Genomic DNA, 24,422 nt, shown 5'->3' with positions numbered 1-24,422 from the left:
GAAGTGAGGAAGACAGGGTTTATAGGGCGCAGATTACTGACGCCCAAAATATCGAGTTAAAAGAAAGCTTGATGGCGTAACCGGATCTTGGTTCTGCCTGTGCCTGGCCTGGCATTTATAGCATAGCTGTCTGTCTCCCTTGGGTTAATTTCTTCTTTTTGAGGGTTCGCTCAGATACATCTGTCGATCATTTGATTTTTTACCACTTATAAGTTTATTATTCAAGTTCAACTTCCATTTAATAGTGGACTTGTGTTTTACATGTATTGACATTTATTCCAATCTGGTAATCTGTCGGTTTTTCGGTTTTGTTTGCATAAGGGTTTTTTTTTATATGTAGAAGGTGGATAGTCATTTATTATATAACAATGAATAAATTCTTGTAATGAACGCTGAATATCATATGTAGAATATAATAGACATTTTTCAACTGAAAGGAACCTTATGAATTGACTTCTAACTAGTAAACGTATATGTATAAATTAGAAGCTGAGGAGGAAGAAAATGAATTAATTAAGATTTTCTTTATTAGAGAAAAACTGAATCTGTACAAAGAGACTGACGACATCAAATTTCAGCAAGGATTTCATTTTGTTCCGTTATTTTACAAAAATTCCACCTCATGGAATCCGAAATGCTCGATTATTTTCAGGGACAAAATATACATTAACTTTCAAGTTAATGTATGCAAAAAAAAAATCATAGTAAAACACATAGAGATGAAAAGGTAGTATAATTGTTTGGCGAACACATTGAGACTGTGGGTATGCTGTCATTAACACGATTATGTCAATTGGCAATCAACGTCTGGGTATGTTTTTTTTTTTTCATTTTACTGCACAATCATTTGAGGGCATTTAAAAGTCAGGCATATTTGTGATACTAACAGAGTTGAAGCTAGTTGGCTAGCTTGAAAGTCATGATTAACACAAAGGATTCTTGTACTTGATGAACTGGAATAAATGATAGTTTTTCTGTTCACTTGTAAATTCAAAGTGATTAATTATGACGCTGTTAAACTTCATTCCATGGCTTATAAGTAGTTTTCAGAATTGATATTACCTATGCTTAAACAAATTTCTTTTGAAAAGAAACTTTGTCAAACATGTAATAATAAAATAGATTTTTACACATTAGGGAAAAATATAAGTTCACATCGCGCGCGCGCGTACGCACACTCACACACACACATATGTATGTATGAATATACATACACACATGTTGCAGATACCTATATAAAAATATATCATATGCACTGGCGTACCACTAAGTTCCCGGGTAGTTGACACTGCTCATTTTTTACATAAGCATTATATGTGACCAAAAATTAATTTCTTATGTAAACTTGCGGCAGATTTATTGCTCTTTTGTTGCGTAAGTTATTATTGTGTGTGAGCCCGACTTTGTAAAATCCTTAAAAGAAAAAATCATAAACGAAATACATAATAAGAGATAACAAAGCGACTAAGATACAAAATACGGCAAAGTCTTTGTCTGATAAATATTCCTTGCTTTCATCAATATGGAGAAAGTAGTCTTCGATGGGTTTTGTAGTAATTCCTTCTTGGTTTTCGTCGTTGGTCCATTCAGGCGTGTTGCGTTGATCGAACGCACTTGGCGTGGTCATGCTGTGGTCCTGTGCATCAGTCGGAGATGCCATGACACCTATGCTGTGTAGGACACCCTGCAAGCCCTCTGGTAGCTCTGAGTTAGGAATGCTGTTGGCTGTGTTGCTGTAGTTATCATCTCGGTGCATAGTTTGGTGAAATTTAGAGAGGACGGGTCTCTGACGAAAATGCTGGTGATCATCTTTTATATCCAGCACTGCTTCTTTCAGAATGCCGGTGGCATTGTCGATATAACCCTCAGGACTGCTGCCGTCTTCAGTAGTACCTAGGTTTTCACTGCCATAACTAGCTCTTGCAGTATTCGTCACAGTGATTAAAGGCGTTGATGTCTTTGGTTCGTCGCAAGAAAGTTGAATGTCAGAGTTTATAATTTCACAAACAGTACCATATACAGAGTCATCTGATACCAGTTTGTGCAATTGACTATCATCAGTTACATTGTGTTTGCAGTCGTCTTCTCCATCCAGGCAGTGCATTTGCACCCCATGTGAGAGAGAGTCCAAGTATCCCAGTTCATGCATGGATTGCTCGGAAATTGCAGGTATTTTTGAAAGATGAAAGTTCATAGGAAATTCTTGAGCCGAATCGTCTTTTATTACTGAATCCATGGTAGTTAAGCTTGAAAAATGTGCTTCATCATCGTCATCATCATCATCATGGTAGGGGATTGCACTCATATCCAAATGCTCTACCGGAAGCAATAATGCTTCGTCTGTGCTTTCATCATCCCGATCATAGTCTCTTAGTAAACTGGTATCGGAGTCTGTGTCTGAGTTATCTGAGTAGCCTTGATCATCGCCAGGAGACAGTGTTGGCCATTTTCTTGGGTCATCCTGGCTACCTAGCCGAAAATCCTGCTGGGGCTGTGAATGTTTGTTTGCTGGTTTCTTAGTTGAATAAATGTTGTTGTTAGCCATAGCAAAGAAGCGCAGCTCGTCGGGACGAAGTTGCCGACAGGATTTTGGCATAGCCTGGGCATCACCTGACACTGGGCGTGGTTCCGAGCTTTTCACCCTCAGAGATCCCCCTCTGTGTTGGAATGGCGTGGGTTCATTTTTCTTTGCACGGAGGCTCTGGCTTCTCACAAATGGTTCAAACGCCGCTCCATCCTGACTAAAGAAACGTAGTTCATCAGGGTTAAGATTGCGTACTTTACCTGGAACATTTTTAGCTGACGCTGATGGAGCTGTTGGGATGGGTGCAGATGTTTCCTTACCCTGCTTAGAAGAGGAATTCTCCTCACTAGAATGCGAGGAGGCAGAGGAACTTCTCTTCTTAGCATGAGCAAACTTTTCAATTAAGACGGAAACATCCGATTCCCTTCGGCCCTCGCCCAAGTTCTCTTTCAATGCCTCTGAACTTCCGTCCCCTTTTATTTTAGTCTCATTTTCGGGTGCTTGCAAAGTAATGAATTTGTCAACTAGTTTGCTGACCTTGCGCCTTTTCATCAGTTCCTCGGTCTCCTGTTCCCTTTGTAACCGCGCCTGTTCTGCCCTTTCGTTGTCCCTTTCCATCTGAGTTGCTCTTTGCGTCTCTTCTTCTTCCTCCCTTTTCTTATGATCTCTTTCAACTTTTTTGGTTGCCGCCATTTCTTGGTCTGCCTTCACTGCCTTTTCTCTCTCTAGTATTTCTCTTTCTGCTTGCTTCCTTTCTCCTCTTTCCCTCTCTAGTTGTTGATTTTTCTCTTGTTCTCTTCTTTTGATCTCTGCCTTTTCTTTTTCTTCTCTCTCTAGCTCCCTTCTTTCAAGTTCTGCCTTTTCATTTTCTTGTCTCTCCACCTCCTTTCTTTCAAGTTCTGCCTTTTCTTTTTCTTGTCTCTCTAGCTCCTTTCTTTCAAGTTCTGCCTTTTCTTTTTCTTGTCTCTCTAGCTCCTTTCTTTCAAGTTCTACCTTTTCTCTCTCTCTCCTCTCTTGTGCAGCCCTCTCTCTTTCTATCTCTTCTTGTTCTGTTCTCTCTCTTTCTTTTCTTTCTTGTTCCTTCTTTTGGTTTTCTCTTTCCTGTTCCATCTGTTCTCTTTGTCTCTGTTCTTGTTTTGCTCTCTCTCTCTCTTCATATTCTCTTCTTTCTCTATCTTCGTGCAATCTTCTTTCTTGTTCCCTTCTTTCAAGTTCTTCTTTCTCCTGTTTTCTCCTTTTTCGTTCTAGTGTCTCTCTTTCTTCTTGCTCTCGTTTTACTCTTTCCCTCTCCATGTGTTCTAATCTCTCGCGTTCTTTTCTTTCTTGCTGTGCCCACTCTTCTTCCCTTCTCTCTTGTTCTGCTCTATCCCTTTCTTCTTGTTGTAATTTTTCCCGCTCTCTCCTTTCATCATCATCATCTGCCTTTTCTCGAGCCAGGTTTTCTTTTTCAGCCTTCTCACGCATCTGCCTCCTTTGTTCTTCTTCCTGTTGTATCCGTTCGTGTTCAGTCTTTTCTAGAGCTTTGCATTCTTCTTCTGCTTGCATTAGTGCTGTTCGCTCTCTCTCTCTCTGTAAAGTAATTTCGTCGAGTTTTTGTATATCCATTGTTTCCCTTTCCTCTCGCTCCCATTTTCTATTCTCTTGTTCCATTAAATCTCTGTCACTCTGTTCTTGCAATTTCTTTGATCGCCAGTTATCATTCTGCTTGCGGGTAGATATTTGCTCATCATCACTAGAATATTCGCTGCTTGATGATTCAGTTCGGGCGAACTTTCTCTCTAAGACACCCCTTCTTGTACCTCCTTCAGGCAAGTCGTCTCTGTCGTAATCTACACTACCTTGTACCTTAAGTTCTAAGGATATGTCACTTTCATTGTAGAATTCTTCATCAGAATCATCATCCTTTAATTGTATTGAGCCATCTGATTTATTTATCATAATCAGCGACTCTTCTCGAATTATAGATTTGACTCTTACATAAGATGGTGTTAGTGTATCCTCTTTGATTATAACTCTCTCTGGCATCTCTTCACTTGCGTTCTCCTTTGGGTACTGTGATTCAAATTGCCTGAGAAGACTTTTAACTGAGGCATGTGGTCGGGATTGATCATCTAATTCTGTATCTTTCACGTGTGTTGCTTGTGGTAATACCTGGTCAGGCGTTTTAGTTTTAGTCTCGAATTCCTGTTGGACAGTTGAAACTATAGTATGTCGTCTACGGATAGGACGTTCTTTTGCATCCTTGTGTGAAAGCTGGGGCGATGTGGGTACTTCGAAATGCTTTCTCAAGGTCTTAACCGAAGGGCTCTTTGGTACCTTTTCTTCATTTGCTTGATTCTCGTTATCTGCATACAGTGTGGGACATTCATCTTCCTGTTCTTTGCTCCCATAAACTTTACCAATAGATTCTTGCTTCCTCAAGTTGCCTTTAGCTTTTGCTGAATTTTCATAGCCATCCTCTCTCTTTGCAAGATTACCTGAGATGTCTGGCTTTGTTTGTTCATGTGGATTTAAGGTTGGTTTATCTGGTTCTCTTAACTTCCCTTTTGAAGGCTGTACTTCTACTGGTCCGCTCTGCCTTTCAAAATGCATTTTCAATTTGTGTACATTTGCAGGAATATTTGCAAGGCTACTCCGTTTATTTTCACGTGGTGCAGGTAAGCTTTTGCTCCTCTGTCGAAATACCACTTTTCCAGGGTTACCATTTGCGATTTTAGTCTCAGGTTCATTTTCTTGGTCACCTTCCAGAGATCTCTGTAGCTCAGGAGAGGACAGTTGAACTACACGTTTTAGTGGCCTGGATTGCCTCTGAGATACATGAGTTGTCTCATCATCTTTACTTGAATGTACAGTGCTTTCAAAGTGTTTGAGGAGGCTTTTGACTGACCCCAATGAAATATGTTCTTCTCTTTCTTTTGTCTCAACTTCATTGTGTTGTGGTTCAAATCTGCGAAGACTTTCATGTCTGACTAGTTTCTTATTTTTTGTTGGTTCTTCTGGTGTTTCATGTCCAGATATATTGGATTTTGTCACAGGAGGTTCACCATTTTTATTTTTAATTTTGTCACCTGACATTGGCTTTTCTTTATTAACCCTTAAATATGAGTCTTGGTTCGCCATTGATCTTGAAGAATCATGATAATCTGTTTGTTTTCCAGTATCAAATTTGAGCCTTAGAGTTTTAACAGAAGGCATGCATCCTGGTGGAAAATCAAGGGTCTTACTTCTCAGCTGTTGCTTCCGTCTTCTTATTATGTGCCCGTCTGATACTGACCTTGTGATTTTTACATGTGGGGCCGTAAATCTCGAAGGACTTGGTGGTGGAGTAGTAATAGAGGTGTTGGTAGATGACTCCAAGAAATCAGTTTCATCTAGAGTTCTGCGGGGGTTTACGTGCCTGCTTGTTATAGGAGACGCCAAAGAAGATGAAGTACTGTGATCTAGGGAGGTGTCACTCTTGGCAGTGGGTGAAAAAGGCATCACCACTGGTGCTGTTTGCCTAATTGGTGAACCTTTGTCCAGTACCAGTGAGGGCATGGATTTTGTTCTCAGAAGTCGGAGTAACGAACCATCTTCTTTGAAAGTTGGTGAACTATTTGGTATGTCCTCACTCTTTTGAGGTTTAGTCCTCCACACAGCTGTAAGCTTGGGGTTAGGAGACGAGTTTCGTGAAAGGTTCTTCATGTCACTTGAACCCCCAGAAGTCAAAGCACCACTTCCGGAAAATTTACTGTAGACGTATGATGCAAGGCTGGCAGCTGACATGGCCTCTTCATTGCAGTCTTGGACCACCTGGAAGAGAAAGAAAATGTTATTTTGGGTGCAGTATATATAAATGAAAATAGCTGAGGTAAGCAAAACATTTGGAGTAGGTAACCCCAAAATAATGGAAACATTGCAAATGTTAATAAAAGCATGAAATTCAGCACAACAGTTCTTTTTGGCCTTCTTTCTGGTAATCACCCTCTGGCCACACAAAATTTTGCCATTTTCCAAGATGGCCAGCATGTTTTCGAAATGGCATCTTGTAGATATATGAACATTGAAATTTTATTTTTTGATCACATTGGAATTCCACAATCCTTTTCATTTTGTGTTAGAATATTTAAATAGTCTTCAAGTGCTTAGATACACAATTTTGATGACTAGAAACACCCAAGATGGCTACCAAAATAGCCAGATATTTGTAACCAAGCTCCTATAGAAGCGTACGAGGTACATGGATTGGAGGTAACTTCAGTTTCATCAGTTTATTTTTGTCTGTAAGAAATGAAGTAAACCCTTCTCAACTCATTTGTGTCCTCATTTAAAAAAAGAAAGGATAATTAGCTCAGTATAATAGTGTAGTTTCAGTGCACTACCAGGGCACACTGGTTAAAACTATATCTGGCTAATGGTAGGCATATGTCATTAGTTTCCCAATGCTGTTCAGCTAGCCCCAGTTCAGAGTTAACCTGCCACGGCTGAACTGTCTAGATGTGCCAGTGCGGGAGAGCCGAACCTAAAGCCCCGTACACACTATGCATCATGATGCTCGCAGTGTTAGATGGATGCGTTGAAAAACGAGTTTTTCAACACGAAGCCGCATCACCAACGTGTTGATGGATCGGGGCTATTTCATTACTCAGCTTAGTGTTGCACCATCATTCAGAGGGTAAGGACGGCCGCTCTCCACCACCTGCCAAACCCCTTGAGTGGACAAGGACTAACACAATACATTCTATTGGATTACTGAAGGAACATCCATCTGTTTGGAACATCAAATGCAAGCATTAGAAGATGAGAAACATCAGAGTTATCGAGTTTTGTAAACTGTACACTGCGGAATGAAGACATTACTTAAAAGCTGCTCACCCTGAAGACAATTCTACAGGGAAATGTCTCCAATCAAATCATCTACACTCCGAAGTTATGGTGTTTTGATGAGCTGCGTTTCCTATAATAAAAAAATATTTGTGTACTTTGTACCTATATTTGAACCTTGCTTTCAAATAATCCTCCTTAAGGACATTATAGATGACTTCACAGGTATCGGGGATGATTAGACCGAGGCTCTCTTTTGAAATCCTGGTTGAATATTGAAGGCTTGCATACGATCCTCCAGCTGCAAGAACGAGCAGTCTCGAAAGCTGGTGTCCTGCTTACAAATGTATGGTTCAGGTTTTTCCAACAATTTATAAAATGCAAGGATTGGCATTGTTGAAAGCCATTGCTTACACCACAAGGTTCTACGTTTCTTCCTCAAAAGTTTCTTTTTTGAAGCACACAGAGCAACTACACCCCACAGTAGTCTCCTGGCAAAAAGTACATCATCGGCAGACATCTTGCTGTTGAAAGCTGAACTGCGAGAACAAGTGAGCAGTGTTGCAATACAGTTTGGTCGCTATTGAGTTTATTCAACACCACTACTGCATCACGTAGCTGATACATGATGGCATAGTGTGTACCATGCTTAAGAGGGTGTACAGATCACTTACGATTAAATAGTATTGGATGAATGATCAGGCTGGGGGAATGATTATGAAATAGCTGCGTCTAGTTGTATTCTGTAACTCCTGTTCCTGAAAATGTATATGTGTGGTAGTGATGGTAAAAGGTTAAACCCTGGACTATAGAACAAAATCAATGGCATCACTCCTGGGAAATTCATGTCTTTACTAAAGGGGGATGGTAAGTCTGACTGGATGCTTTGTTACTTGGGCCAAGAAGACGAACTTGAAAAACCAGTGGATTCATCCGATGCTGACTATGTTATCCTTACTATAAACATTACTGAATTTTTAGTTAGGCTTGTCTGTTCCAAAAATCGAAGCGTAATTAGTCTTTCCAACTTGGGCAGGATAGTCTTATTACAGTGGAGGATTAACAGAGAATACTAAGATCTCACGTCTTCTTCAAATAAGATTTTTTTCTCACCTCTGTCAGATGAAAAATTTCTTTGATTATCCCTAAAATTTCGAAACAAGAATAATCTATTAACTTAAGTTACAAAGATCCGAAACCACATAAGAGGACTATACAATGTTATATATATATATATATATATATATATATAGATATCTATACTATATATATATATATATATATATGATTATAATCACTTTAGCACGTGATTCATTTTTCACACATCCACAGGTGAAAAGTAAGGTCTTGACCGGTTTTGGCTGTATTTCCAAGCCATTGACAAGGGACTGATACATAGTATTAGAAGTCACAAGTATATATACTACAGAGACAGTACTGACGAATATACACACACAAGTTTGAGACTGCAGATATATATATATATATATATATATATATATATATATATATATGTATATATATATATATATATATATATATATATATATATATATATATATATATACACACACACACACACACACACACACACGTGTCCAACCCCTAATAAGGGAACTACCTAATACAGTAAAGAAAAGTCAGATACACATATTTAACCATTGTCCATATTTTCAGTTGCATACTGTTCCACGATACCTTTTAGCAGAATTATAAGAATTTGAATTCCGCTACGTCGCTAGGATCCTCCAGTGGAGTCTTAGTTGCAGATGAAAAGTAATGTACAGTTCCCCTAAAACCAGTTGACACTGCATCAGATTAATCTTTATTTTTTTATGGGTTTTTATCTCTATTTTCATCATAATACGTACATTCCTAAAAATAATGCTTATGTCACTTTGATTGTGTTGCTGCTTGGAACTGGAGTCATTAGTATTTGTCGATATACACACATAACCTCATGCCTATTGTTGAGATAACTTTAATAAACAAGTTGGCAGCAATCTTTATATTTGTTATTAGGTTAACCATGAAGTATTTTATCACTTTGCGATAATAGAGTAATTACCTGTATTTCGAGAGAGGGACGTTCCTAGCAGTATTTCTTAATATGTGGCTGATATCAAAGTGTCACCACTGATAAGACAGGACAGGGCTTTGAGTACGATGTTGACTAAAAAGTATGAATTTGCATTCTCTCTCGTAGAAAATGGACCTGTTTCCTATGGGAGTTTAATTTTAAAATAAATGTAGTAATAATTTAGGAGAATAGTTCGTGTAACACTGAGAACAATATCAAACACAAACTAAAAACAATTCACTAGGGAACGGTATAGGTATATTTTGTTAAATACTGGTGTTTCTCTTCTGATCTAAGCAGTGAATCAGGTATCTATGAGAAAGTGACACATTTTCAAATGGGACCTTCAGAGTAACGCTGAAAGTACCCGATGAGAAAGTGTTGCTGAGCCTTCTACCACCCTAGCTTAGTAGCTGGCTTTGTGGTGAGGAACTTCACTCCCTCCGTGATACTCAGGAGTCTAAGACCGATGAAGCTGACAAGTTTAAATTTCCAGAAGAGGCCTGGCAAAGCTGGCCCTACGAAAACAACTCAGGAAGCTAATACAAGCCCATTTCAATAACGGTGATCCTTCACCAGCACTTTGTGGAGCTGACTTTATCAGAGATACTGAGGTTTTTCCACCAAGAGGATAACTAAAGGTAGCTGGTGAATGTATCAGAGATACTGAGGTTTTTCCACCAAGAGGGTAAACTAAAGGTGATGTTGGGGGGCTGTATCGAGATACTGAGGTTTTTCCACCAAGAGGATAACTAAAGGTAGATATTGGCTGTATCAGAGATACTGAGGTTTTTCCACCAAGAGGATAAGTAAAGGTAGATGGTGACTGTATCAGAGATGCTGAGGTTTTTCATCAAGAGGATAACTGTAGGTAGCTGGTGATTTATCAGATACTGAGGTTTTTCACCAAGAGGATAACTAAAGGGAGCTTACTTTATCAGAGATACTGAGGTTTTTCCACCAATAGGATAACTAAAGGTAGCTGGTGACCTATCAGTTACTGAGGTTTTTCACCAAGAGGATAACTAAAGGGAGCTGACTATATCAGAGATACTGAGGTTTTTCCATCAAGAGGATAACTAAAGGTATCAGAGATACTTAGGTTTTCCCACAAAGAGGATAACTAAAGGTAGATGGTGACTGTATCAGAGATACGGAGGTTTTTCCACCAAGAGGCTAACTAAAGGTAGATGGTGACTGTATCAGAGATGCTGAGATTTTTCCACCAAGACGATAACTAAAGGTAGCTGGTGACTTTATCAGTTACTGAGTTCTTTCATCAAGAGGATAACTAAAGGTTGCTGGAGATTGGTAAAGAAGTGAATATCACACTGCTGCAGCCTTTAATGAATTTTCAGGTGTCTTCTCAAGTAGGTCTCTCACCGGGTCCAAAGGAGTCATTTCTATAAACCTTCATGGAAAATCTCCCAGCTCTGTCTTCAGTTATTTCTTTATTAATTTTCCATTTTGTGGCTCGTGAAGTTTATATCTTGATTTTAGATATTGGGATTATTATTCTTAAGCTTTCAATTTTGTTACTCTACTCACCCGCATAGTGGAATGAAGTTCAGTTGTATACTTAGTACATTCTTGATAATAGCCATAAGTTAAGAAAGGAAACAGCATAAAAAATAAATTAGAAGGTTAGCAGCAAATTTAGTTTTTTTTTTTTCAAAAGTTCGGACTTGAAGATGAGAAGTAAGGAAATTGGATTAGAAGTGATGCCTTGAAGTAGTGAATGCCAAATTATTATGAGCATTTAATATATATATATATATATATATATATATATATATATATATATATATATATATATATATATATATATATATATAAAACATCACGGGAAGGAAGTGAAAATGGTTTTACATCCTGAACAGTGTTGGCTTTATTGCTAAGCCATCTGCATAGGATTGATAGGAATTTATATATATGTGTGTGTGTGTCTGTGTGTGTGTGTCTGTATATATACATTTACTAGCAAAACAGTACATAGACAGAATTTTTTTGTAGGAGTCTTACTCTCATTGTTAACAGTCAGCTTTTACAAAAGCGATTATCTTGCGGGGCCCTCCTTCCTTTTTCCCATCTCAGATGTACACACACGCGCGCGCACACGCACACGTATATATATATATATATGTGTGTGTGTGTGTGTGTGTGTGTGTGTGTGTGTGTGTGTCGCGCGTGTGTGTACATCTGAGATGGGAAAAGGAAGGAGGGCCCCGCAAGATAATCGCTTTTGTAAAAGCTGACATGTTAAACAATGAGAGTAAGACTCCTACAAAAAATTCTGTCTGTATGTACTGTTTTGCTAGTAAATGTATATATACATACATATATATATATATATATATATATATATATATATATATATATATGTAGTATATATATATATATTTATATATATATATATATATATATATATATATATATATATATATATATATATATATATCTATATATTCCTATCAATCCTATGCAGATGGCTTGGCAATAAAGCCAACACTGGTCAGGATGTAAAACTCTTTTCACTTCGTTCCCGTGATGTTATATATATATATATATATATATATATATATATATATATATATATATATATATATATATATATATATATATATATATATATATATATATATATATATATATATATATATATATATATATATATATATATCTGTGTGTGTGTGTGTGTGTGTACGTACGTGTGTGCTTGCGCGTTTTGTTAATACATACGCATGAAATCTTATTTCTTGATGCTCTGTCAACTTAATATGACCAAGACTCCCGATATCTTGCAATCACCGAGCCTGGCTGTTATCGAGGTCTTGTATTGGAATTTCCTCGTTACCAGAACGACTGCGTTACAGCGGACGGGTTATCTGGGGGATTGGCTGCCGGGGCTCCCCCCACCCCCCCTCTTACCTCCACTGGCATGGCAGGAAATGATGCTTCCCTTTTCAGTTCTCCCTACCTTGTCTGCCTTCATATTATCGGCAATTGATGTTAATCATTCATTTGCGGTAATTGGTTTACAGTTAATTTAACAGGGGAACAACGGCAGTTTTAACTGATCTGTCCAATCATCCTAAGGGTAATTTATGGCAACATCGAACATTAGTAATGTTGGCGTGCACGCAACTTGGTCGCCTCAACAGGATTGAACAGTTGATAATTTTCCTCTTATAAACCAAAGACCATGACACTGGGGCCATCATCATCATTATTATTATTATTATTATTATTATTATTATTATTATTATATTATTATTATTATTATTATTATTATTATTAATATTCTATTTATTTTATTTATTATATTTTTTTTTTTTTTTTTATTTTTTTTTTTTTGTCTATCACAGCCATCCTATTCGACTGGGTGGTTTTTGCAGTGTGGGGTTACGGGTTGCGTCCAGCCTCCTTGGGAGTCCATCACTTTATCTAGTTTTTCCAGGTTCCGTTTCAGGGATCTTTAGATCGTGCTTAGTTTTCCTATGATTATGGGCACAATTTGCTCTGGTATATCCCATATCTTTCATATTTCTATTTTCAGGTCTTGATACTTATGATTTTTTTAGCTTTCTGTTTCATCTACTCAGGTGTCCTATGGTATTGCGACATGAATGAGTGATACTTTATTCTTGATTTTGTCAGTCATCGTCACGTCCGATCTATCAGCACGTATCACCCTATCTCGGTGGTTCTTAAACTTTTTTGCCTTGCGCCCCCCTCTGAAATAGTTGGTAACAATAAAAATATGTTGCTGAGTTGTATACCATTGCCTATATGAGTAGATGGATGAATGATAGATTTTTGCTCCATAGCTGTTAAATTTGATACAAGTATGCACTTTACTTTATTTCAATGGAATAAACAAAGATCATAGAAAACGGGTAAAACAAACAAATGATGAAACCAAGTTTTATCTTAATCCTTATTCAAACAGTTTCATCATTATACTGGTTACATTGATAGAAAATAGAAAAAGTACTAATTACTACAAAAATATATATAATTATTACTATTAATACAGTTATTCATGTATCACGACCACATCAAAAATTATTATATATCCTCTTTATTCATTTATTTATCCATATTTGTATAATATTAGAAAAGTAATAACAGCAGTTAGACAAATAGAGAACTTTGAAGTTAGTGTTGGATTACACCAGGTATCACCATTAAGCCCCTTATTATTTGTGTTGGTCATGGATGTGTTGAGAGAAGAGATCAAATTCTGTGGGAATTGTTGTATGCTGATGATCTAGTGATTACTGCTGAAGATGAGGAAGACCTACAGAGACGGGTTGGGGAGTGGCAGGAGTCTTTAGAGAAGAGTGGCTTAAAGGTGAATGGGAATAAAACTGAGGTTTTGGTGAGCAGTAGAGGAAGATAGAGATAGAAAAGTAATGCAAGAAAGAGGCTTGATTATAAAACAGGCGGAAGAGTTTAGATACTTAGGGTCTACTTTAAGCCAAGAGGGAGGATAGACTGAAGTTGACAGTAGGATAAAAGTGGCATGGGGGAAGTGGAGAGATGTAGCTGGAGTATTCTGTGATAAGAAAATGCCAATCAAGCTAAAAGTCAAAATCTATAGCACATGATAAGACCAGTGTTAATGTATGGATCAGATTGCACTCAGAAAAAAAGAGGAAGTAAAGCTTGAGATAACAGAGACGAGAATGCTGAGGTGGATTATGGGAATATCATTGCTTGAGAGATTGGAAAATGATGAAACAAGAAGAACAGGCTTAGTAAAGATAACAGAGACGATAAAAGAGTCACGATTGAGATGGTATGGGCATGTGTTAAGGATGGATGACGAGTGGGAGTGAAGAGGGCCTGGGAAGGACCTATCAGAAGAAGATCGAGAGGGAGACAGAGAATTAGATGGCAAGAAAAAGTGAAGAAAGATATGGAGAGAAGAGGTATGGTGGAGGATGATGTCTTTGATAGAAGGCAGTTGAGAAGGCGCATCAGGCAACCGACCTCTTAATGTAGGGATAACTGTGGAAAAGAAGAAGATTTATATAATATTAGAAAACAAAGGACACTGATGACAACTAGTTTAGCTGTATGTGTATGTAATAATATCAACGAAAACAGTGGATTATAGTGTGGCCTTTTTGACTTTGTAGCACTGATCAGAGGCATGGGTGATATTGGCTCTTTTGGCCATATTACTTAAGCTTGTTTCATTTCTTCGTTTTGATTCCAACTTATGCTGAAAACCCTACTTCACACACACACACCCGAGCAGAGAGTGCGGAAAAATTTTATCATAACAATAAAAGGTAATTCGTAAACAAGATTTGAAATGAAAATTTACTAATATTTTGAATGTTTGGTCTGTTTTGAGACAATAATTAGAAAACACATGGAAGCAGTGATAATGTTTTTGGCAATTTTACAATTAACATCACAAATAAAAAAAATAACGGGCACCAACAGGCAACCCTGCTTGCGCCCTCTTGGGAGCTTCTGGGGTTATGGCCCCCAGTTTAAGAATCACTGCCTATCTGTTCTGATACCATTGTCCCAGAGGATCTTTGCCTGATCTTTTTATATCACTCAGTCAGGTTTGTGTTCATACCAATTATTACTGCTGTTTCTTGCACAGGCTCCAGTGGAGGGCTTTTGCTACTGAATCATGCCACTTTTTGTACTGGTTCTGTGCAAGTGTCGGACATTCCTTGCTATGTGGTGTATGGTCTCGTTTTTTATATTGCACATCCTGCATATGGGTGAGATGTCATTTCCATCTATCGTTCTTTGAACATTTCTGGTTCTTAGGGCCTAATCTTGTGCCGCTGTTAGTTTTCCTTCTGTTTCCTTCTTGAGTTCTGCCCTCTGTAGCCATTGCTATGTTTCATTGCTGGCCAGTTCTTTAATTTGTCTCATGTACTGTCCATGAATTGGTGTGTTGTGCCATTCCTCCATTCTGTTTGTCATTCTCCTGTCCGTATATTTCTGGGTCTTCATCTACTTTTATTTGTCCTTCTACCCATGGACTCCTGAGCCACTTGTCTTCACTGGTTTTCAGATATTACCCCAGTGCTCTGCTCTTAATGTTGGTGCAGTCCTCTATGCTTTGCAGTCCTCGCCCTTCTTCCTTTCGTATTATGTATAGTCTATCCATATTTGCTCTTGGGTGTAGTGCTTTGTGTATTGTTATGTGTTTCCTAGTTTTCTGGTCTGTCATGTAGATCTTAGCCCTCGTCCATGCCGCTAGTCCTACATTGTATCTGATTACTGGTACTATGCATGTGTTTATAACCGAGTTTTGACTTAAGTATTGCCTAAGTCTCTGCATATATTCTTTCCTGATTGTGTCCTTCGTTTCTTGGTGTATTATATCCACTCCTATTATTCTCAGGTATTTGTATCCTGTCTCCACTATCTTGTAGCTATTCCCTTGATGCTCTTACCATACAGCTTGATGTTGTCCATGAACATCAAGTGGTTAATTCGTTAATTCTGTTGCGTCCTTTCTTAAGTTGGTACTCAGCATCCATCTTCTGCAGTACTTTTTTCATGGGAATCATTGCTATTACAAAGAGCAATGGGGTTAGTGAGTCACCTTGAAAGATCCGTCAAAAGCTGATGGTGTTTTCCTTTGCCCCTTATATTTTCAGGCATTCTATTAGCCACGTGTATGGTATCATGTTGAAGGCTTTCTTGTAGTCAATCCATGCCATACTTAGGTTGGTTTTCCTTTGCTTATTATTCTTCATTAGCGTTTTCTCTATCAGGAGCTTGTCTTTTGTGCCCCTACACTTCCATCTGCAGCCTTTCTGTTGGCGGGGGATGGTGTTTGTATCCTCTGGGTAGTTGTATAGCTTTCACTGATAATACCTTTTAATAACTTCCACATTATTGATAGGCAGATGATAGACCTGTAGTTATTTGTTATATTTCCCTTGTTCTTGTCTTTCTGTACTAAGGATGTTCTCCCTGTGGTCATCCATTTAGACTCATGGTGGTTTGCGATACAATGCTGGAGTAGTTCTGCTATTCGTGGTTGTAGGGCCTTGAAGTTTTCGAGCCAGTATACATGGACTTCATCGGGACCTGGTGCTTTCCAGTTGGGCATTTCCTTTAGATGGTGTCTGATTGTGTCCGTCGTGATGTTAATGGATCCTTTTTTTATCCTCCCCATTTTTTCTGCCTTCACTTCCTAGACCTAGACCCATGTTGTATATTTGTTGTCTGATACCGGATTGCTCCATATGTTTTCCCAGAGTTTCATACTTGGTTCGGCTTCAGGAATTTCATGGTGGTTGTCTTCCCCTCTTATTTGGCTGTATAGTCTTTTCTGGTTTGTTCCGAATAGTTTGTTCTGTTGGTATCCTTTATTCCTGTTCATGTACCGTTGGATCTTATGTGCTTTGGCTTTAAAACTGTTTTATATCTTCTGTTGTGTTGTTTAGTCCCCTCTCCTGTACTTTGTATTTCTCGTTCAGTTCCTCCTTAGTTTTCTTGCTTCTTATCCTTTTTTCTGCTATATCTTTTAGTTTACTCAAGTCAGATTTTATCACCATGTTTTGTTTTTCCAGGCGCCTTTCCCCAGGTGGTTGCTATTTTAGTTTCTGTATCCCCATGAGTTCTGCTACTAGTCTTGCTCCTGCATATGACAGGTTATTTTTTCCTGTGATACTGGTGGTATATATGTATGTATGTATGTATGTATGTATGTATGTATGTATTATTATTATTATTATTATTATTATTATTATTATTATTATTATTATTATTATTATTATTATTATTTCATCTCCCTTGTCGTTAGTATTGTTATTTCTGCTGCTGTTATTAAGAAGAATGATTTAAGAAATGTTATATTTAAGTCTATTCTCTCAATTAAGGAATGTACCTTGAAAGGAATGCCATCCATGTATACTGAGAATTAGTGTAGTCATTTGAAACTTAATCACTGACTTTGTGAGACCAAGATAATATCTACTTTACGATAAGAGACCGATAAGCGAATACCACGTTAAACAGATTTTCTAGAAATCCGGGAGGACGTACTTGGAGTTTTCTTTACTGTAAATTGAACTTATGAGTTGCATGGGGGAAAAAAGGTCCATCTTTCCTATTCTTTCTGTATAACAGTATCGCTTAGATTACAAATTTTGTGGTTACAGCTTCTCTTTTCCTTCCGGTTATTTCGAACACTGTGATAATATTCATCGTCATTGCTCCTATCTCCTTTTCAAGAGCTTCTGATCTTAGGTTGTCGTCAAAGCTATAAAAAGATTATGTTTCGAGGAAAAAGGCGTGACGGTTTTATCTGTAAAGAAAAAACATACCAGAGTGAAGGTTTTATGGCTTTAAAACGGCCTTTTGAGTAAAATCTTATTCATGAGAATCTTCAACTTACATAGTTCTCAGAAGTTAAGTGAAATTAAATGACGAAATTGTTACAGGAACAAGGAAGTTTTTCTCTTTCCCATGCTCTCTTTCTGTTCCAAGACTGCTTTTTCAGTGTGACGCTGTCGGACAAACCTTGATCTTACTCATCAGCTTGTGAAATTGTAGAATGTCCTTTAATCTAGTGTCTCAGACCTAACAATTGTTTCTACATTACATTATTACAGCACTGAGTGACCTCATAGGTCCCATAAAAAAAAAAATACGCGCTGTCTTGAGAAGGAAAAAATTCTTGCATACAATTATGCTGGTTATTTCGATTGCAAAATCTGTTGTCAAAATGTGGTCTCTCACAAACGTGAGGGACGATTCGTCCTTGTGATGACCCCTTCAAAGATTTTTCTTGCCCTAACATTGCGGTCGATCTGGACTTAGGCTTGTTTTATAAATAGGTCTCAGAGGCATGTGACTAATGCTGAGGTAGTTGGTCTTCCATAGTTAGTGGGCCCTTTGGAGCTTTCCATACGGATCTCTGCTCAGATTGCAAGAAATCCACTAGGTCTATATATATATATATATATATATATATATATATATATATATATATATATATATATATATATATATATATATATATATACACACACACATAGACATATATACACACACATACACAAACACACTGAAATCATCGTGGGATTCTTCATCAACAATAATGATACTAATGATAATAATACTTTTTTTTCTAGTACACGCTTTTTCTTCTTGAAGAGATTGGCTCTAGGGAGTGCCACCCTTCCGGTTCCCTGCAACTATTTTCAGGGTGATTTGCTAGACCCACAAGCATTCAATGGCCTTTTGTACCGACGGCTTCTGGTATTTCGTGGTAGTCAAACATCGAAGTAGCTATCAGAACCATCGTTCCTTAACTTTGTTAATCAGACAAAAGGTAACATAATGAACGTAGTAGAGAGGTAGAGGATATCCGCATATTTTATAAATCCGCAGCTGCATTGAGATTTTCTTAACATCTGCATCCACATCGGCATCCGCAGTTTGAGAAAGCGGATATGCGGATATCACCCCCTACTCAATGTTCAATACTTCATACTCATACGTTATAGCTAAAAGTAGAGTTTTTTTTTCTTCTAAATTGCCTTTTTCATTTTAATATACAGAAGACATGATACGTAATTACACATTCCATAGAGTATATACTGTATAAGTATCTCTATTATAGCATGTTTGTTTTAAGGCATATTTATGTTTTAGTAATTTCATATCATTTACAGCAGTTGTAATCATAAATATGGGGTATTGCATTTTTTTTGCAAAATCTCTCTCTCTCTCTCTCTCTCTCTCTCTCTCTCTCTCTCTCTCTCTCTCTCTCTCTCATGCGAAGAGTGGCTTTGAGTTTTGTTACCCTATTATGCAATGAGCATGAACTAACCTTGTGCCAAGACAATTAAACCATTCGTGTATCACTGGGTCCCCATCCCACATCCTGTTAACACATAATTTTGAATCATGTAGCTGGAAGTCGTCCATAACAATTTAATGTATCTAAATTATTTAGCTTTTACAAAATATCCACATCCGCAAGGGTATGGTTATAAAAACTCCGCATCCGAATCTGCAAATTTAAAAGATCGATATCCGCGTCCGCAGATTTAAAAGAAACTGATATCTGCATCGGCATTTGCATCTGCAAATTAAAAAGAACTGATATCCGCACCCGCAAGTCCAATTTTCAGCCATCCAATACATCTCTAGAACATTTACATCTTATGCCATCTGACAGTTTAATTTATTACTTTGATATCGCTCTTTCGTACTTTTTATTAGATGCCCGGCTTAATCGTTTCAATAGAAGGTAATGCTGGTATTACCCCCATTCAATAGAAACGTAACCCTTACATAACTTTTTAAGTACTCCCTAACTATCAGGCGACCCGCTGGCCCAACCTTATACCTGCAGCAATACGATTATGAAGGAGTTAGTGTAGTTATCCCTGTTACGTGTTTCTCTGTTATGTAAACAGTTTCCGCTTTGTTGGTTCGAGTAAGAGATAGTATTGCCATTCAGAGGATTCTTAGTTACTCGGAGTCTGAGTTAGAAATGCGAAGTCTTACATTTTTACCCTTGTAAATGTAATTTGTGTTTTTTGCCTTTATTCTTTGAAATTGTAGTTTACATGTTTCGTAAATATAAGCGTCCGTATACAAATTTGTATGTTCGTATCCATACATTACAATGGTATATGTAAACTGATTTGTTTATGCTGTAATTTGCATTTAGGAGAAGAACAACAGAGAAGAAAGAAATCAAATGCTTTAGTATAGCAAGCAAAATTATTCAAGATCAAGTTTTTTCAGTATTTACATTGGTTTGGATAATGATAATTACACACACACACACACAGACACACACGCACACACACACACACACACAACACACACACATATATATATATATATATATATATATATATATATATATATATAATATATATAGCTTATATGTCACTAAATAGTGCGTGACAAATATTTAGCCAAGGCCACAGGAAAAAATAAAAGAGAGTATCGAGCGCTTTCGTGTTGATTAACACAAAAACGCTCGGTACTCTTTCTCTTATTTTTCTTGTGGCCTTGGCTTAATATATATATATATATAATATATATATATATATATTATATATATGTATATATATAATATATATATATATATATATATATATATATGTGTGTGTGTGTGGTAGTGTGTGTGTGTGTGTGTGTGTGTGTGTGTGTGTGTGTGTAAAACACACACACACCAGTGAGAGAGAGAGAGAGAGAGAGAGAGAGAGAGAGAGAGAGAGAGAGAGAGAGGGAGTTTTTGGGTAGAAGGTCATGCTTACTTAAAACACTATGATACCCTCATAAAGCTTATCTAGGCATTTTATCTGGTCTTGCTGAAAGGATGTGATAACGGTATCTGTAAGTTGATCAATCTTGGTCGCTTAGGTCACTGGTAAGGGTAAAGATTACGTGCATTTTAATACGTGCCTTATAGTAAGTCACTGACACTGAAAAGTAGGTTGGATAATGAAATAATGATACAGAATGTGGTTAAAGAGGAAATATTTGGTAAATAGTAAATAAGTCAGCACATCTAGAATGTGCTTATGTATGTACAATTAAGTAAATATTTCATCTTTTCTTTTTGGAAGTATGTGAATGTAAACAGAAAGAGAATATGAAATGGTGTTTAAAAAAAATCTGCAGATCTAAGATATTTATTTGTGTAGCATGGTTTGTCGTGGTGTTCAGTTTAGGTGTCGTGTTTGCCGTCTGAAATCACTATTATTAGTCAGTTCACCAGACCACTGATTCACAATTTTGAGTTTATCAGCATTTGCTGAAATTCTAACTATTGGTTACCTTCCGAAGCAATTTTTATTTTATTCTTATTCAACACATACCTCTCAAGAGGCAAAGCCCGCTTGACGCAACAGAGTTGTATTTAGTGTGTCAATGCTGCGTGATTTTCTCTGGCGGTTAAACTGCAGTTCGGGTTTTTCCATCAACGTTATAAGGAACTCGTCTCGTTCATTACGATTTATGATGAAAGAGGGGCGGGTTAGCATATCTTGCTTGTTTGGTGTCTCCCCTTCACCAGACCAATCTTTGCTTCGGTAAACTTAAGGTTTAATGGTTCATTTGCATTTCTGTACTTCAATGAAGATCTCAGCGTACAGTCACTCATATAAGTTCATGGATGTCCGGGTGTTTGAGAGAGATTTCCATTTCACCCTTTTCTGGATGACAGGTGCCTGGGAGTGCGAAACTGGCCAAATGTTCAACTACCTAACCCCGTCTTACGTCACTATACAGACCCGTTGTCCTGAAAGGTGTTGGATGGAATTCAGCTTTTTGCCCGGAGACATCCATGAACTACAAACACAAACGTAAAATTGTGGTTAAACGTCAAAATTTATTCCTGTATTAAGGAGGGAGTAGTAATCATTAACTAAACTGCCAAAGAACGTCAAACGTTATGGGGAGACACCTGACAGTTCAAACGTCGACACTACAGTAGTGGTTCTCAACTCGTTTGAGGTCATTGACCACCAGCCAGTAAAGAAAATATCGTGGACAATTTTTTTTTCTAGTGACGATAAGTAAAGCGTGGACAGTAAACATTTTCGATTGGAATATATTTCTTACACAAAAATTACTCCTGAAGATTATCATTATATTTTTTGAACAGGAATAATAGTGTGGGATGATTGGTCAGATATTTATCTGGATAGCGTTGTTCTTACTGCATTAAAAGTTAATTCAAAACCATAGGCTTCAATCTCCAGTTTATTACCAAACAAACTGAACGTCCTGTGAATCACCGAAAACGTTATTATGGCCATGGACCACTAGTTGAGAACCTTTGCACCAGTGTTACTGAAGACAAATGGTAAAGGAAGCCATACAACTCCATATTTGGGTATAGGTGCATCAAACCTATCGACTGTCGGTTTCACGAATCTCAGACCTTATTGACGTAGACGGCGAAACCAAGAGGAGTGGTGACATGGACAGGTTCAGTTTCTAAATACCCCGGACGGGAAACATAGGACATAAAGACCAAAAAATGTAAAGATAGAAAAAAAATAAAAGAAATACTAGTAATGTCAGTATAATAACTCTCGTTGTCCTGGAATGTAACCAAAAATTTTTATTTTATTTATTTATTTATTTATTTTTTTTTTTTTTTTGCGAAATTTATTTATATTATGGGAGGAAATGGACCAGTTATGTTGAAGCCCGAATGAAGACGTATCTGAAGAAATAAAGGATCCTAGCAGGTTAATGTAGGGTATCACTCGAATCCCATGGAATCCCGTGGATGTTGAAACTGAGGTTTCCCTGTGAAATGAGTCTTTCGTGTCTTTTCTTTTCACTCATAGCCTACATCAGTTAAGAGGAATTTTATTTCTGAGCATTCTCTCTCTCTCTCTCTTTACATACAAGATATGTGACACATGGAATAAACTGCCACCAGAAGTTGTAAACAGCAACAGTGTGGGAGAGTTTAAAAGAAAGCTTGACAAAATCATTAGAACACTGTGAATGATCAGTAAAACCTGCTCCTAGATATAAGTGAGCACACGAAGTCTCCTTGGATGGACTAACAAGTCTTTGAGACATCTTAATCCTTGTAATTCCGTTTAACTTGTAACTCTCTCTCTCTCTCTCTCTCTCTCTCTCTCTCTCTCTCTCTCTCTCTCCGTTTTTACGACAGTCTTACATATAATTTAGTAGTGCTTTTTTAGCCAAAGCGAAAACCCTTTAAGAAACATAGAACTAATATGACGTTGATTTGTTGGTTCCTAATTGATTTTGTTACGAACTCTAACATGGTGGGTTTATTGCATTAGGACCGGAGTGTGGTGGGAGGTGGGGGGAGAGGAGAGGAAATAGTTGACCAGGAAACGTAGCCATCATGATAAGAACCGTAATTCCATAACCCTTTGATAAAGGTGGCCTATGACGTCATAGTCGAAAATAAGAGAATATAAAGGTCGATTAGGGAGGTATAAGGAAAAGTGGAAGAAGTAAAGTAGTGAAATTAATAATGAAGGGTGGCTGTGAGCTTTTCAGAAACAGGATGAGGAATTGTGTGAAATAAATTATGAAGGATTGTGTGAGCAGCTTTTCAGAAACAGAATGAAGGACTGAGTGGAATGAATTTTGAAGGATGGTACTGAGCTTTTCAGAAACAGGATGAAAGTTATGTGGAATAGATTATGGAGGATGGCTGTGAGTTTTTCAGAAACAGGATGAGGAATTTTGTGAAATTAATCATTAAGGATGGTTGTGAGCAGCTTTTTGAGAAACAGAATGAAGGACTGGATGAAAGCTATGTGAAATAGATTATGAAGGATGGCTGTGAGCTTTTCAGAAACAGGATAGGGGAATAAGGATAGCAGTGAGCTTTTCAGAAACAGGATGAGGAGTTGTGTGTAATAATATATGAGAAATGGCTGTGAGGATTTTAGAAACAGGATGAGGACTTGTGTGAAATAAATTATAAAGGATGACTATGAGCTTTATGAGGAATTGTGTGAAACAAATTATGAAGGATGGTAGTGAGCTTTTCAGAAACAGGTTGTGGAATTGTGTCAAATAAATTATGAAGGATGGCTTTGAGGTTTTCAGGAATAGGATTGGGAATAGGGAATGTGGATGAGACACGGGGAAAGAAAATTGATAATAGGAAATGATAAAGACAACTGAAATATGCGAAAGAAGTAGAGAAGAGCGGAAAATGAAATTTTAGTTGACGTTTTCATACCTTTCCCAAAACCTCTGTGGACCATCAGGATTTTTTAAAAATTGATAAAATTCGTGGGTATTTATGAAATATAAAATTACATGTAAAGATGTTTATGATCAGAACTGGTCATAACCAACCCAAATTAGTCAAAGATAGTCGAAAATGAAACTTGCCATGTTATTGAATTGTTTATTTATATTTTAAGATTCCCTGTTATCTAGAGTTGCTGAGAGGGGTCCTTTCAGGGCAGTAGTGAAGAAAATAGCTATTCCCAAGTTCATTAATCCTAAAGTAATATGATATATTGCTCCTTTAGCTATAGT

The 24,422-nt window shown here is 37.4% G+C and overlaps 2 protein-coding genes across 2 annotated transcripts in view; one reads left to right on the top strand and one right to left on the bottom strand.

Annotated features, from left to right (window-relative positions):
* The window catches only part of LOC135222411 (uncharacterized), a 440,725-nt gene that overhangs the window by 363,083 nt on the left and 53,220 nt on the right, over positions 1–24,422 (top strand). The gene's annotated exons all lie outside the window — the stretch shown is intronic.
* The window catches only part of LOC135221798 (trichohyalin-like), a 33,099-nt gene continuing 9,186 nt past the window's right edge, over positions 510–24,422 (bottom strand). Inside the window, exon 2 of the mRNA XM_064259650.1 lies at positions 510–6,316. Coding sequence (XP_064115720.1) covers positions 1,415–6,289 — 4,875 coding nt within the window. The 5' untranslated portion in view covers positions 6,290–6,316 and the 3' untranslated portion in view covers positions 510–1,414. The remainder of the gene's footprint in view (positions 6,317–24,422) is intronic.

This window comes from Macrobrachium nipponense, chromosome 3 (genome assembly GCF_015104395.2).
Source record: "Macrobrachium nipponense isolate FS-2020 chromosome 3, ASM1510439v2, whole genome shotgun sequence".
Classification (NCBI taxonomy): Eukaryota; Metazoa; Arthropoda; class Malacostraca; order Decapoda; family Palaemonidae; genus Macrobrachium; species Macrobrachium nipponense.
The sequence above is the reverse complement of the archived record's forward strand: the minus strand, read 5'-3'. Positions and strand labels throughout refer to the sequence as shown.